This window comes from Podarcis filfolensis (genome assembly GCF_964270895.1).
Source record: "Podarcis filfolensis genome assembly, chromosome: 2".
Classification (NCBI taxonomy): Eukaryota; Metazoa; Chordata; class Lepidosauria; order Squamata; family Lacertidae; genus Podarcis; species Podarcis filfolensis.
In genome coordinates this window covers 106,247,234-106,264,497 of record NC_139605.1, presented here as the reverse complement: position 1 = coordinate 106,264,497, position 17,264 = coordinate 106,247,234, and the positions used below count along the sequence as shown (strand labels likewise).

The window sequence follows — 17,264 nt, the reverse complement described above, 5'->3', positions numbered from 1 at the left end:
ATCCAAATAAATACCGTTCACAAAGGAATTGGCAGTTACTGTTTTAATTAAGCACCCCCTTTTCCTTTTGTGAAATATTCATAACTGTAGCTGCAATCCTGTGCCCACTCACCTGGGAGTAAGCTGGGAAGGAGCTCACTTTAAAGTCGGCATCTGTAGGATAGTGCAATTTATCTCATACAACCCCCTGTCTCATAAATGCAAGCTCTAAGAAATCTATATTGCTCCATAATGGACAGACGTTTGCGTGACATGTGGTCTATATGCTGTTGGGGTGGGGGTGGGGGTTGAAGAGTCTCTCACCAGGCCCAGAAAACGCACTTTCTCAGTGCCAAGCTCTGACCCACTTTATTAAAGGGAGGAATGCAGCCGAGAAAGTCAACAGGCAGCCAAGAGCAATGGAATCAATAGTGACAAGCCAGGGAGGAACAAAAGGGACGGCTTTCCAGCAGACAGCATCTCCTCCTAGAAATGATCCGCAATGAGCAGGCGTAGAGGCAAGTGGGGAAATGGAAGGAAAGCGTACGCCTCCAAGTCACAGGTCTTCCATGTGGGTGTCAAAGAGGAGTCGTATCCCAGAATAACACAGCTGGGGCGGGAGAATGGAACACCAGCTCTGCTTCCTGGAGTGGAAAGTTGGCATGTGGCGCATGCACACACTTCAGTGGAAGACAAGTACTAGTAGGGGAAGGACGGAGGGAGGGAGGGAGCCCTGGAGTTTCGTATTTCTAGGGCTCTTCTCCCTTCGCAGATTGTGGATATTAGCACCGCTCGGCGGGAAATGAAGCTGAAGACCTGCTGGCTTTCACGTTTCCATGGAGGGAAAGCAAGAAGAGAGAGCAGCCCAACCCTCCTTTGTACCAGCTGCTTCCATGCTGCGCGGAGCTGTTGTCAGTTTCCATCGAGTCGAGCTCTTAAGCATGAAAGGAGGCCAGGATTCTTCCTATGTCGGTTGCTTGCATTCCTCCATTTCCTGCTGTACAAGAAGGCGAGGGAGGGGGCGTTAGTTGTGCTGAAATGAGGACCTTCCATGTCACTGCAGCAGCAACGGGAACTGGAGAATCTGTGCATACATCCTTGCTGTATTCACCGAGACCTAATGGATGCACTTACTTCTGGGGACATGTCAAATCTTGCCCCTGAGTCTGTGGTCCTCAAGCTTTCTGCCTCCAGGAAGCACTTCCCGTAACTAAGCATCTGCCTGAGCCATCCGCCATGTGCCGTGAAGTTGATTCTAGGGCATGTTACAGGGACGCACTCCGATTACTTGGCCTCCTTAGTCCTCTGCTTGAAGAGAGAATCCATCTTAAAATCTTCATCTTCTTCCTTCAGTTTAGCTGCCACGTTCTGGATTAGTTGTAGTTTCCAAGTCACCTCCAAAGGTAGCCCCACATAGAGCGCATTGCAGTCATCCAAACGGGAGATAACCAGAGCAGGCTGGGCTTCAGCCAGTGTACCAGATGAAGCTGGCAGACAGCTGCCCTGGACACGGAATTGACCTGAACCTCCATGGACAGCTGCAAGTCCCAAATGACCCCCAGGTTGTGCACCTGGTCCTTCCGGACCATAGTTACTCCATTCAGGAACAGGGAGTCCCCCACACCTTCCCATCCCCCAGAAACAGTACTTCTGTCTTGTCGAGATTCAACCTCAATCTGTTCACTGCCATCCACCACCAACCACCTCCAGATACCCACATGGGACATTCACTGCTTTCACTGAAGGGTCCATTGGAGTGGAAAGCTGCCCAAAGCGTTCTTAACACAAGGCGCACATTCCCTACATAGGCCTCCCGCGGCCCCAGAAGTGGATTACATTCGTATCCCAGGGCAAAGTTCACAACCCGGAGCACCTACCTCTGGATTTGCAGAGTTTGTAACACAAAGTATTCATAACCCAAAGCGTTCGTAACCCGAGGTACCACTGTAGTAGGAAATGGTGCTGAATTTGGTCATCAAGTTGCCAATTCAGAGTGGAACAGTGCGGAAAAGGCAGGAAGAGTCTGAGTAGGCTGACGTGTGCTTCTGTATCGTTCCATCTGTCATCACTTACTTACTTGGCAGGTCCAAGCTAAATGTCTGAATCGCCTCTGTCGAAGAGCACTGCGTTTGCAGGGAAATGAAAACACCATCTTCAGCGCTTGGCATGCCACATAATTCAGGCACGCAAGTCACTGCTTCACGTTGCAGTCCTAAGCGAGGGGTGTGCATTTATGAACAGGGTGAAGGAAGGGAAGGCAGGAGTACCAAAGCAGCATTGTGTAAGCAGAGTAGGACGCTTACGTTCGAGGAGTGCAAAATGGGCACAGGTTGTATGGATTGTTATTGAAATAGTATGGAATGATGTCATGTGGGGTGTGTTTTCCAAGTCAGCATAGTATTAGGGGCTTTTCATCTTTATTTCCTGCCGGAGAAATACAACTCTAAACACCAGAGGGGCAGTAGGCCAAGCAGAGTGGTATAACTTGTGGAACTTCTCATAAAATCATAGAATTGTAGAGTTGGAAGGGACCCAGTCATCTAGTCCAACCCCCTGCAATGTATTGCTGCAGCCTAACACAGCGGTCCATTCAGCCACTGTCTGCTGCTGGCAAGGGAGGAGGAATCTTGCCATGTCCGCAGCACTTCACAAACGTTCATAACTCTCCCCAGCTTGAAGAAGAAGAAGAGTTTGGACTTGATATCCTGCCTTTCACTCCCCTTAAGGGGTCTCAAAGCGGCTAACAATCTCCTTTCCCTTCCTCACCCACAACAAACATCTGTAAGGTGAGTGAGGCTGAGAGACTTCAGAGAAGTATGACTAGCCCAAGGTCACCCAGCAGCTGCATGTGGAGGAGCGGGGAAGCGAACCCGGTTCACCAGATTACGAGTCCACCGCTCTTAACCACTACACCACACTGGCTCCCACACAAAGTGCAGTGCTAAGTCTCGTCGAGGTGGCGTGGAAACGAGAAAGCAGTGCTAGAAACTCAAAATATATAAGCTAAGCACCAAATGGCCCCTTAAACCCTTCTTAACAGTTGCCAAAATGGAATTTCCTAGCTGCCATATTTGGGCCAGACAGCTCGAAAGTCATGTTTTCGGTTCCTGAAATTCATTCTGATTGTGCAGATAAAATATCACGGATAGAATTCTACTGGGTGTGTTGCTTGTGTGTGAAAACAGTCAAGATCCAATCGTCCCCAGGCATGCACCTCCAAACGGTGGAGAAATCAGATGTCACCTTGGTGCCAAGGCATCTTCGCTCGCTTGCAAGCAGCCGATAGCCAGGTGCAAAACGCTCCTGCCAAATTTCGAACATTGTGAGAAGGTGGCCCTTGACACTGAAGTGGACTGGTTGCCACACTTTCTTATTTTAAAGAGAGAGAGCCTGATGGATCTGTGGCTTGTCTTGCTTCTGCTTGGCTATTATCTCTCTGACGGGGAGGTAGAGATCTCTGTTGGGTCTGTTGTGTCATGACAACGGGCACGTCACTTGCACAAAAAAGTGAAAATACATTAGCTTGGTCACTCCCGTGTTTCATCCTAAGCAACTATTTGCTTTCTCACTTAGCTAACTTTCCCTGAAAACGCTTGCATTGCTTGGTTATTTATAGCCTGCGTCAATTGCCCAGTTGAAACCAAGCTCCTTTCTCCAGACAGAAATTCAATCAAGGCTGGAATATTATCACGGAGGAATTTCTTTTCAAATTGGCACTTGGGGCACAAACCTACAAATTAAGCTGTGCACTTGTAACTGTGTGGCTTTGTGCGCTTTGGAAACAGTCTGTGGCGCACAAAAAGCCTGCAGAAGCTTTCAGGGCCCCTTTCCGAGAGTCGGCTGAAAGCAAAGCGGAGGGGGAAAGAGGGTTGTTTTCCATCAACAGGCATTGTATAAGTTGCCAGCATTCCAGTCTGTAAATGCAGCCCTTTGTCGAATGAATAGCAAGCTCGTAAGGAGTCAAGGTCTGGGTTTGTGTACACCAGCTGAAATATGTACGCTCATGAACTGCACGATGAAACATTTCCCTCACTTCATGAGGAAATTCGCGCTCGGTGCAGGAGAAAATTAGATGCTGTCTGTAGAGCAAGCCTGCAATTTGCGTTTCCAACTCTTTCTCCTTGGGAGCAGGATTAGCACTCAAAGCTGGCGTCAGATACCTGCTGGGGCCCAGACCCCAGGAAGGGGGCCAAAACAAGCCCCCCAGGCCTGCTCCTGCTCCTCCTCATTGCTCCCCGTTTGCCTGCCATCTTATTTTTTATATAAATTTATTTATTTGGTTTTTCAGATTAAAGTTTTACAATCACACATCCAGCATACAACATAAAAACAAGATTCCAAAGAATCTCTTGGACTTCCCTCCTTCCCTTTGTAGGTCGTATTTGTAATCATTTCCTCCTGCATTTTTTCTGATCATCCAAATCTTTTACATCTCCACTGTGTCCAAAATTCACCATTAAACGACAAGTGTTATTCCAATCCTACTAATGGTTTTAGCTTTTTACAATGGTTTTTAAGATAAATTATACATTTCCCCCCCCCCATTCCTTTTTCAAATTCCTTATTCCTGATCTCTGATTCTTCCGGTAGGATTGGAATAACACTTAATGGTGAATTTTGGACACAATGGAGAAGTAAAAGATTTTGGATTATCACAAAAGATGCAGGAGGAAATGATTAACAATAGGACCTCCAATTGGAGAGCAGCCTTTACCAAATGTGTCATGGGCTTTGAAGACACTCAAACTCAGGACGCAAGAAAGAAACGTGCTAAGAGGAAGGCACGCTTGACAAACCCTCACCATGATCAACTCCTGCCTGGAAACCAATGTCCCCACTGTGGAAGGATGTGTGAATCCAGAATTGGCCTCCACAGTCACTTACGAACTCGTTTTTAAAACTGTGTTTATGGAAGACAATCTTACATGTTTATGAGTGATCGCCAAAGAAGAAGAAGAAAGGAGGGAAGTCCAAGAGATTCCTTGGATTCTTGTCTTTATGTTGTAAGTTGGATACGTGACTGTAAATTTTTAATTTAAAAAACCAAATAAACTTAAAAAGGAGTCCAACAACATCTGGAAGGCCCATGGTTTCCCCAGCACTGCTCCTAAACTTACCTGTTTCTGAGACCTTTGGAAAACGTAATCTTTGATTCTTCAAGAGAAGTCCACGATAATATTGTCATGGCTGGAGAGGCAGCTACCAAAGAAGCAAGTGTCTGATTTGTAATTATTGGGGGGTGACAGTTTGCCGCTCATTTTAGATGACACCGTTATATATGGTAACACCTGGCCGTTTAATAATCAGACAGTTCTCAGAATTCACGCTTCTGGCTGTGTATTGACAGTTTCTGGGATCGAATCAAGTACTTCATTGACAGTACAGTGCTTATGGCTGCTGAATGCAATTACCTTGAAGGACACTTTACTAAAGCATAAAAAAAACAGGTTTACAATCATGGCTTCTTTTTTTGAGCCAGAACTTTCTGGAACCTAGTTCTGGCACCTCTCAGGGGGGCGCCATTGCCATTTTAAGAGAATGAGGGAGGAGTTTGTGGTGAGTTCCGGCACCTCTTTTTCTAGAAAAATAGCACTGTTTACAATTATTAAACGAATTGTGGTGTGTGTGTATACACACATGCGTGAGAGTGCTATTTAATTTATTACTTATACCCCGCCCATCTGGCTGGGTTTCCCCAGCTACTCTGGGGAACTTCCAACAACAGAAATTAAAATGCATTAAAATATCAGTCATTAAAAACTTCCCTAAATAGGGCTGCCTTCAGCTGTCTTCTAAACATCAGATAGTTGTTTATTTTTGACATCTGATGGGAGGGCGTTCCACAGGGTGGGCGCCACTACCGAGAAGGCCCTCTGCCTGGTTTCCTGTAACTTGGCTTCTCACAGTGAGGGAACCGCCAGAAGGCCCTCAGCGCTGGACCTCAGGGTCCGGGCTGGACAATGGGGGTGGAGACGCTCCTTCAGGTATACTGGGCTGAGGCCGTTTAGGGCTTTAAAGGTCAGCACCAACACTTTGAATTGTGCTCGGAAATATACTGGGAGCCAACGTAGGTCTTTCAAGACTGGTGTTATATGGTCTCGGCAGCCGCTCCAGCAAGATTCAGCTGAAAAAAGACACACACACAAACACACACACACGCACACACAAACATGGAAAATCATTCAAATATACATATAGATTCTCTCTCTGTCTCTCTCTCACACACATATTTCTTGGGGCTCGGTCAGCTGACAGACCTCCTGTCCCTGCAGAGACTTGTAGGATCACTGAGATTATCTGGGGAAATTTTACTTCAGGCACTACATCTTACAGACTATCAGGGTGGGGACCTGAAAACAGGAGCTTTCTCCTGCTGTCCCTGTACTGCAGAATGCCATTCTCTCTGCCGTTTGTGAAACAGCAAACATCAGTTGCTTCAGTTGTCTTGCAGAGACTTATCTTTTTGCCCATGCATTCTCTGTATCAATTTCCCCCCTCCTTTTATATATGCCTTTATACTTTTGCATTAGTTTTAAGTTGTGTTTTTTAAAATGCATATCGCCTCTCTATTGTACCTAATGTATATGAATATTGTCATAAATAATAAATAACTTATTATTTATTGATTTATACCTAACTTTTCATTATCGGAATGCATATTTATAACAGGCGTCCCTTCAGAAATGCAGATCCATGTTATGCTTGAAAATGCTGACTGAGATTTGTGATGGGTTTGTTTTGTTTTGTTTTCCCTGACATCCATCTAGGTCTGCCTTATGGATGGGAAGAGGCCTATACAGCAGATGGAATCAAATACTTCATCAAGTGAGTAGCACTACCAAATGTCTGAATGCAATTAATAGCATTATCTGGAAAACAGTGGACAAAAATGTTTATGTTAGTAGGGAGTGGGGTGGTTAAAAGGCTTCTGGCAATATAAAAATGTGATCTACATGTGAGGTGCATGTTTTAATAAATGTGGTTGCTGGGCTGGGCGATATATCGTCCCAAACCTGTCTGAAGTCCATATCGTGATATCAGTTTCATAATTTTTGACCTGGCAATATACCATATTTTTCGCTCTATAAGATGCACCAGACCACAAGACGCACCTAGTTTTTGGAGGAGGAAAACAAGAAAAAAAATATTCTGAATCTCAGAAGCCAGAACAGCAAGAGGGATCGCTGCGCAGTGAAAGCAGCAATCCCTCTTGCTGTTCTGGCTTCTGTGATAGCTGCGCAGCCTGCATTCGCTCCATAAGACACACACACATTTCCCCTTACTTTTTAGGAGGGAAAAAGTGAGTCTTATAGAGCAAAAAGTACGGTATCTCAAATCATGACATTTTTGTCTGTGTGTGTGTATGCCAATGGTTTTCTCGATTCCTGCAGCCCCTGTGACCTCTGCCAGCAATGTTCTCCCCTGCCTCATGCATGGGGTAGCAGATCGCAGGAGGAGGTGCCACAAAAAGTTCACTGTGTGGGAAAAACCGTGAAGCCAGCCATAGCTCCATCCTTAGTTCAGACATCGTGATACTGTGAAGTTTAGCTGTTGATATATCACGATGTTGAAAACCAGATATCGCCCAGCCCTAGTGACCAATGTGTTATCTTTCATGCAGGTAGCAAAATCAGCCTCCAGCTGAACTGCTCTCTGAATTATAATAGCAATGCATATCTGTAAAATTAAGGTGCTGAGCTGAAATGTAACTTCTTAAGTTTAAGTCGTGACAGTTCAGTCAGCGGGACTTTGGTTACCAAACTGTTGGAGCACGTTCCTTTGAAACACCAAACCGTTGGAAACACAGCTCTAGTCTGTTCCTTTGAAGCACCAAGATAAAAACTAATTGAATAATATCTTGCTGGATTCTATGATTGTGGTGGTGTTTTTTTGTAATATACCGATAGTATAGTCAAAGCAATTTGCTCATGGGGAGACACGAAATCGGAGGGCTAAACACTCCAGTCACATCAATAACAGCTGTGCTAGAATAAAATTGGAATTATGACGTATCGTGAGTCTCACTGCCAGATGCGAGGTGATTTTAAGATCCTTGGCATAACCTGATATCCTAGTTGACTCAACCTCTCTGTTGGCTTGTCACACCTTACCCCTCCTCTAGGTGGGTCAGTATTGAGAGGGCAGCTGTGCCTCGTCATACACTCCAATACTGGTTGTAGGCAATGGGTTTTGGCACCCAAATAGTGCAGGCATTGCTATAGGAGTCCAGATTTGTCCTTTCCTTAAAAATAGTGCCAGTCCAAAACATTTTGTTGCCTGAAGTGAAGCCCAAATGGTGGACACAGAGAGCACACACTACGTTGCTTCATCTGGAATTATTATCATCATTATTATAATAATAATATAATAATTTATTATTTATACCCCGCCCATCTGGCTGAGTTTCCCCAGCTACTCTGGGCGGCTTCCAATCAAGTGTTAAAAACAATACAGCATTAAATATTAAAAACTTCCCTAAACAGGGCTACCTTCAGATGTCTTTTAAAAAGGAAGATAGCTGCTTATTTCCTTCACATCTGAAGGGAGGGCGTTCCACAGGGCGGGTGCCACTACCGAGAAGGCCCTCTGCCTGGTTCCCTGTAGCTTTGCTTCTCGCAATGAGGGAACCGCCAGAAGGCCCTCGGCGCTGGACCTCAGCGTCCGGGCAGAATGATGGGGGTGGAGCCGCTCCTTCAGGTATACTGGACCGAGGCCGTTTAGGGCTTTAAAGGTCAGCACCAACACTTTGAATTGTACTCGGAAACGTACTGGGAGCCACTTCTCACGGGGAGGGAACCGCCAGAAGGCCCTCGGTGCTGGATCTCAGTGTCTGGGGTGAACGATCACATTTTATTTGTAAAAGCCTTACTGCATCACTCAGACACCAATTCCTGCCTTCATCTAACACCCTCCCATGTTGCCAACTGAAACAGCTCACTTCACCAGATGGGCGGGGTATAAATCATAAATTATTATTAAATTATTATTATCCTGCGTTGTAAACTCAGCCCTGATTGAAAGGTGCATTGCAGTCACAAACGTGGATATTATTCAATCGATCATTGCTATACCCAAAACTCATGTAAAATATATCTATGCCAGGCATGGCCAAACTTGGCCCTCCAGCTGTTTTGGGACTACAATTCCCGTCATCCCTGACCACTGGTCCTGTTAGCGAGGGATGATGGGAGTATATAGAATTGTAGAATAATAGAATTGTAGAGTTGGGAGGGATCCCAAGGATCATCTAGTCCCACCTCTTGTAATACAGGAATCTGTTTGCCCAATGTGGGGCTCGAACCCACAACCCGGTAGAAGAATTTCTTCCTAGGAGGCAGGGCTGGGGTGAGAAAAACTGAGGTCTCTGCCTGTTTGCTTGCTTGCATGTTGTGTATGTGTGCCTCCCTGCCTGTCTTTCCTTTGTCTTAGTCAATAACAAGGCGTCACTTCAAAATGTCCAATATGATCAGTGTTCTAATAGAAAACTCGCATCATCAAAGCAAAAAAAGGGAAAAAAAGATTAAGGGGGAAATATGCATATGTGGGGAAAGTGAGACAATCTGTGCAAACGAATTACTTTTAAAGATCCCTCGTGAGATGCAAGCCAGAGCTGACATTGAGAAGATTTTGCGGTAACACACCATCTGAAACGCAATGTCAGATTTCACGAAAACTTGAAAAGGGACGATCCTTTGGGGAGAGTTTTTTTTTTTTTAAAAAAAGAAACCTGCAAAGAATTAAGATTCCAGTCCTATTTCCCCATTTGTTCTTTCGTCCTCCCCCAAATTAAAGGGTTTCCTTAATCATTTTCTTTTGGGGCGGGCTGATCCTCAATGAATTTCATAGATGCAGGGCCTCTTGAGATGAATCAAATGGACTTGAAAGAGAACTGGCAGCTGTAGGAGGATCTTTAAAGAATTTCAAGTGCCGTCTTTGAAAAGACTTTGTGTCTCATCAGGGCATGGTAGCAACTTGAAACGAGTGGCATATCTCTGGAGGGTTCTCCACATACCCAGGACTCTCAGTGTGAGAGAAAATTTTATGCAGGCAGCCCCACTGAAGAAAATATGTACCTGCTTACCTTTGTGTGCATGTCAGGCTCTTGTGCGCATGGGAAAGCCAGGGGATCAGAGTGATGTGGCACCTCCACTATCCTGGTTATTTTCAGCTGTTACTGCCTTGCATTGTCTGTTTCTTCTTAGGATGTCATTTCTAGCATCCTTCTTGCCTTCCTGAATCTGGTACCTAGGCTTCCTTTAGCAAAGAAAGAGAGCACACATTTGGTCAGCTTAAAAATGGTTTCCTGACAAACTCTGCAAAGGTCAGATTCATGTGCTTTTCCATGCAGCAGCAGCAGCAGGAAGAAACAGGCAGTATGACTTCGGTTCCCAAATGGCAAATGTTTCAAAATTATTTGTATAGAAGCACCAATGTTGCTTGCTTAAGCCACGCAGTCTAAACTTGGTGCATCCGGCTTAGACTGCCTTGCTAGTAGCATGTGAAATGTGTGAGAGAACAAAGAGTTTGGTAACCTTTCCTCCCAAGGTGAAATGAAGTGACCTAGCTAAGCCGGGCAGGACAGCCTACTCTGTAGTCTTAACCCCTTCATGGGTTCATTGGTATCCCACACACCTACCCACAGGCTCCCTCCATTGGCTGGAATGTGACCTGCATCCTGAATGCGTGATCTGTGCCTTGTAATAACCGTGGCTACAGATTGCATGTTCAGCATCTATGCATAGTGTGTGGGGTGCACATATAGGGCTCTGTGCACAGTTGGTGACTGAAAGCCAGGGAGTAGGGTCAGCAAGTTCATTTCTGCCCTGACCCATTGAAGCAAGGCAGGCATCCCACAACCCTAGTGAATTGTGACCCAGATTTCCGCAAGAAAGCCTCTGTCCGGTGACAAAGGTATCCTTTCTCCGGAGGAGAACATACTTGGAAATGCTTCTGATCAGATGATCCCATTCAATGGGCTTTGATATAACTGTTGTGTATTTAAATAGGGATTAGTGGAATGGTTGGTACTTAACCGCACTCCTGCTAATACTATAACCCTCTTGTACTGCTTGGCTGTGAATTTTCAATCCATTCTTTCGCTCTCTGGTATTTGGAAGAGCGGCAGTCATGAGGAGTTTAGAACTATTTTACCACTGGTTTCTTTCCAGAGCACAAAATTAGATACAGGAACGTGTCTTGGTTGTCATGACAATCATAATTCCCCCAAATCTCTCAATTCCTGATCTGCACTGCATCTGAATCCTCTAAACCTTATTTGGTTCTGTGCTTTGCTCCATATTGCATAGGAACTGGAGGTGGCTGTGGATTCATTATAAGTTCACACTATGCCCAAAAAAGGGGGGGGGAGTATTTAGTTCACTGTGGGGTAATGGGGTCCTTTAAATGTTTGGTTCAGTACCAAGTACGTAGCCAGTAGCTTGAATCTATTAATTTGGGTAGCCGTTAATTGAATGCAATAAATGCTCCAGGAGTATGGCAGCTGAATATCCCATAAGCCTGGAAGAGCATGCTGCTTAAGTTTCTATAAATATCTCTGAAGCAGAGTGGTATAGCAGGATGAAGCGCTGCATGAGAAATCAGAGCTTAGAAGGAGCTCAACCAGCTGGTTTGTGTTGCATGCGACAGTGGAGCACATTCAATGTGGATAACAGACAGGAATGAAACATTTATACAAAGACATGCTGATGATGGGGAAAACATTTCTGATCCCTGTGAGCTGGAACTGATAAAAACAATAAAACATTGAAGCATTAAAAAAAACAAAACCCAGCCCAGCATAATTCATAAGGTCCCTCGTGAAGTCAGATTCTATCTCTACTTGATCATCCAATTTATGGAACATTATTTTGACCGATTCACATGACAAGAGCCTCACAGAAACGTCCGAAGGTAACAGTCGCACAGCTCAATCTGGCATTATGATTTCCCCGGTTCCAAGCAGTTTTGGAGGTCAATAATGTGAGGGACGTGTATGGCTCCATGGGTTAAACCACAGAGCCTAGGACTTGCCGATCAGAAGGTCGGCGGTTCGAATCCCCGCAACAGGGTGAGCTCCCGTTGTTCGGTCCCTGCTCCTGCCAACCTCATAGTTCGAAAGCACGTCAAAGTGAAAGTAGATAAATAGGTACCACTCCAGCGGGAAGGTAAACGGCGTTTCCATGTGCTGCTTTGGTTTCGCCAGAAGCGGCTATGTCATGCTGGCCACATGACCTGGAAGCTGTACAACGGCTCCCTCGGCCAGTAAAGCAAGATGAGTGCCGCAACCCCAGAGTCGGTCACGACTGGACCTAATGGTCAGGGGTCCCTTTATGTGAGGCAGAGGTGGGGAACTGAACCCAGCCAGCAGGCCAGATTCTTGTCTTCCCTCAACCTCTGTGAGCCCAGTTTGACAAAACTGCATAGTTCAGTAAGAATGGGCTTAGAAGTGTGTCATCAGCTCCTCGTGACCTTTCTGAACCCTTTCTGAGCAGGACCATACAGCCGTCATAGGATAGGTCTTCAGTGTCTTAGAGAAACCTGTGCTTTTCCTTATGTCTAGTAGAATATATTATGCAAAATAGGGATACGGGTGGCACTGTGGTCTAAACCACGGAGCCTCTTGGGCTTGCCGAGTGGAAGGTTGGTGGTTCAAATTCCTGCGACGGAGTGAGCTCCTGTTGCTCTCTCCCAACTCCTGCCAACCTAGCAGTTCAAAAGCACGCCAGTGCAAGTAGATAAATAGGTACCGCTGTGGCGGAAAGGTAAACGTGGTTTCTGTGCGCTCTGGCTTCTGGTGTTGCGCCAGAAGCGGTTTAGTCATGCTGGCCACATGACCCGAAAAGCTGTCTGTGGACAAACGCCGGCTCCCTTAGCCTGAAAGCGAGATGAGCACCGCAACCCCATAGTCACCTTTGACTGGACTTAACCTTCCAGGGGTCCTTTACCTTTATGGTACCTATTATGCAAAATAAGTAAAGGACGCAAATTATGTGCAGATCATGGAAACGGGCTTTTCACGCTGTGGTTTGGGATTGTCTTAGTGGAGATTAAGGTTTCAGACATGTTGTTGTATCAGTTCTGCTCATGTATTCCCCCCCACACACACACAATGGCATCCCCTATTTCTCTCTCTAAAGATTTATTCTGATTTGCCCTTTCTGTAGAAAATGCAGTACGTTAAAAAAAGGAAAAAAGAAGAAGTGCTGGCAACAGTCCATTTGCAAGATCTGAATAACCTGCTGACTATATTAATCTCCCACCTGGACCCACTCTAAAGAGCATGTGGGAGGGAGACAATTGCAAAGCGCACATAGTTTTGAATGGGCTATATTGCAGGCGCAGCAGCAAAGAACATAGTAGCCACACCTGCACGTTTCGAAGCAAGCCACCGCAGGCAGTCTCTTCTATCCTCCTACCGTATTCAGCTTTGCCATATTGTAGCTCAGCATCATGAGACTAACTCCCCAAAGTAGGCAAGGTCTTGCTATCCTCCCACGCTCGCCCACCGCTTGCATATGTGTAAAATTTCAAAGGATTTTTGCCCCTATCAAAATTTGCTTTACTATCTGCCTTAACGAAACGAAAAAAGCAAGCTCCAGCTCTTTCAAATACACTGTCTACTGTCAGAGGTAGCAATGTTTTAGATGAGTATTCCTCGAAGCCACTGTTCAGAGTAACGCTTTCCTGTGACCTGGAAACTGCTTTTAAAGTGAGGTCCTTTGCCAAAGAAAATGTGAGTTGAACCCCTAATATCTTAAGGGGTGTTTTTTCTACACAAACATGAGAGAGAGAGAGAGAGCCCTTCATTTGCAAAAAACGTTTGCAAGCCCTACCGGACTTTGAAAAGAAATATCAGTGCCACTTTTCTTTTGCAAGATGCTGGTCAAAGTAGCTGAACAAGAAGTAACAACAACAAACAACAACAACAACAACAATTTATTATTTATACCCTTCCCATCTGGCTGGGTCCCCCCAGCCACTCTGGGCGGCTTCCAACAAAACACTAATATACAATAACCTATTAAACATTAAAAGCTTCCCTAAACAGGGCTGCCTTTAGATCTCTTCTAAAAGTTTGGTAGTTATTTTTCTCTTTGACATCTGGTGGGAGGGCGTTCCACAGGGCGGGTGCCACTACCGAGAAGACCCTCTGCCTGGTTCCCTGTAACTTGGCTTCTCGCAGCGAGGGAACCGCCAGAAGGCCCTTGGAGCTGGACCTCCGTGTCCGGGCAGAACGATGGAGGTGGGGACGCTCCTTCAAGTATACTGGACCGAGGCCGTTTAGGGCTTTAAAGGTTAGCTCCAACACTTTGAATTGTGCTCAGAAACGTACTGGGAGCCAGTGTAGGTCTTTCAAGACCAGTGTTATATGGTCTCGGCGGCCGCTCCCAGTCACCAGCCTAGCTGCCGCATTCTGGATTAGTTGTAGTTTCCGGGTCACCTTCAAAGGTAGTCAAAGCTTCAATCCCATGCACAATTTCCCGCGAGTAACTCCCACTGAATGCGGTGAGGCTTACTCATGAGTAAATATGCCTAAGACTGGGCTGTAAAATAACCAACCCGACAGCATGCGAAACTAGGGATCCAAAGCAGACTTAACTGACCCACAGCAAATGGATCCCGGTGCTGATTGGAATATGGCTCCCCTTTGGAATCTGCAGCCCACCAGATCACTGCAAGATGGCCCGAGGCTTTTATTTCCATTTATTACCTTCCCTTCACCCTAAAGCTCCCACCTCCTTTTCACTCTGCCATAGCCCCCTTAGTGATTCTGAACACTTTATCATTTATGAACCATCTCAAAGTGATTTCACAATTTCAGTAAAACCATATACAGTGGGATCTTGGTACTCAAACACCTTGGTGCTCAAACAACTTGGAACCCAAACACTGCAAACCCAGAAGTAAGTGTTCCGGTTTGTGAACTTTTTTCAGCAGCCAAACATGCTCCGTTTTGAGTGTTACGCTTCCGATTTGAGTGCCACACTTCCGTTTTGAGTGTTACGTTGAGGTCTGTCTGTTTTTGTTGTTTATTTTGAGTTTTTGTTTTGCGGCTCTTTTTTTGTGACTGTGTGGAACCCAGTTTAGCTACTGGTTGGTTGGTTGGTTGGTTGATTATGTGACTGCAGTACATTGTTTATTGCTTTCATTTTATGGATCAATGGTCTCGTTAGATATTAAAATTCATGTTAAATTGCTGTTTTAGGGATTGTTTTTAAAAGTCTAGGACGGATTAATCCATTTTGCATTACTTTCTATGGGAAAGCGCACCTTGGTTTTGGAATGCTTTGGTTTTGGAACAGACTTCCGGAATGGATTAAGTTTGAGAACCAAGGTACCACTGTATAGAACAAAAGAATGGATAAAAACATTGTAAAATGGTTACATATATAAAAGTTTCAAATCCAGTGCAGGTTCCGACCTGGAAAAATATCTGTTGAAAAAAGAAAATCTTAATAGATACTGGGAAGACAGTAGAGGTTGTGTCTGTCGGATATATTATGGGAGGGAGATTGAAATGGTAGCTGCCACCACACCAAAAGCCCAATTCTGACATCAGGCAGAATGGACAATCCTGATAAGATGCTGTCTTCAGCTGTCCTCTCCCACAGAGCAGAGTGATCGGTTGGGTGTACATATTGCATATACTTAAGCAATGTATACCAAGGCCTGTAAATGAGCATGTATCCCTTTTCATGGGAGATTCTGGCTGCAATAATTTGAAAGACCTGGAGTAACCTTATGTATCTTGAGATGCCGTTTACAGTAGGTAAACAGGCTCTGCAGCGTTAGGCAAAAGAAGAGTGGAGGTTCTGTTGGTCTTCTCTGAAACCATCAGATACACAGGGTTGTCTCCAATGCTAGTCTTACCCAGAGTAGACCCACTGAAATTAAAAGTCATGACCAACTCAAGTCCATTCATTGCACTGGGTTTACTCTGAGTGGGACCAGCACTGAACACAACTCATAGCATCTCAGTCATTCTGAACACTTCAGATGGAATCAGTGAGCCTCCTCAGCCATTTAGTCGGGTCATAATCAGGACTCCCTTTGCCCCTCATCCCTACCAATGCTTCACCTAACTAAGGGGTGGAGAAACTATGACTCCAACTCCCATCAGCCCCAGCCAGCATGACTAATGATCGGGGATGATGGGTGTTATGGTCCAGCCAGCAATATCTGGAGGGCCAAATGTTGGCTTTCCTTAACATAGCTGCTCCAGACACCCTCTCTTCTGTTTATCACAAGAATTGGTGGTCATTGCTGCCACCACCATCTTTTTTTCTTTTCTTTAAGTCATTGCTTCCTTGCCTAGCATCTGGTTCTTGGGGATTCCTGGTCCATTTCCCATTCTTTCCCATAGCATTCTGTCCTTCCTTTGTTCCCTTGTTGTCCCAGGACAGCCCAGGTACCTGCACCAAGGTGGAATGGCTAATGGTCAGGTGAGCCTTCTCATCCTCAACGGGTGTCTCCCCCCTTTTTTTTAAATCCAGAATTCTCCTGTGACCCCAGGCCAACTGGCTACCAAATAAACAGAAGTTATTAAAAGACATGTTGATGTTTAAGGTCAAGCCATCTGGTTTTGATTGTAGACATAAGTAACTTCCCAAGCTGTCGGCGTGTTCTGGGTCCCTTCAAATTGTCTCTGCCAGCTGCTCCTGAGAGAGATTTACTGTACTTGCTTCGCTTTTTGTTCTTTTGCTTTCTTTGGACCTTACATCCCCCTGAAAATCTGGAAAGCAGAAACATTGCGATGAAGACGAAAGTGATTTAATCCTGCGAAGGGTAGCAAAACCGGCCCATCTCTTGCTTTTTCATAAGGCAATACCATGTTTGTTTATCACTTTTGGATCTCACCCTTTCTCCCAGGAGCTTAGAGCTCTTCCATAAAACGCTCCATAGCACTAAGAGCCAAACTACCCAGTTGTTGTGCAACTCTTGCTGAATAATATTTCTGTAGTCTGCAGGAGATGCACTAGATGTTTCAATGATCCCTCCCATCAAGCTCCTTTTGTACGGAAACTTCCCATGTAACACGTAACACATACTGTATTTTTCGCTCTATAGGATGCACTTTTTCCCTTCCAAAAATGAAGGGGAAATGTGTGTGCGTCCTATGGAGCGAATGCAGGCTTTCGCTGAATGCAGGCTTTTGCTGTTTTGGGGGCTGGGGTCGGGAGAAGCTCGGGCTTCCCCCGCCCCAGCCCCGCGGCTAAAAACGAAGCCAAGACAGCAAGCGGGATCCATCCCGCTCGCTGTCTTGGCTTCTGCCAAAGCCGCGCGCA

The 17,264-nt window shown here is 45.5% G+C and overlaps 1 protein-coding gene across 2 annotated transcripts in view; it reads left to right on the top strand.

The window, feature by feature from the left end:
• The window catches only part of STXBP4 (syntaxin binding protein 4), a 151,652-nt gene that overhangs the window by 111,525 nt on the left and 22,863 nt on the right, over positions 1 to 17,264 (top strand). For both annotated transcript variants that reach the window (XM_083598760.1, XM_083598761.1), the window contains exon 17: positions 6,747 to 6,804. In XM_083598760.1, the coding sequence (XP_083454886.1) occupies positions 6,747 to 6,804 (58 nt within the window). The remainder of the gene's footprint in view (positions 1 to 6,746; positions 6,805 to 17,264) is intronic.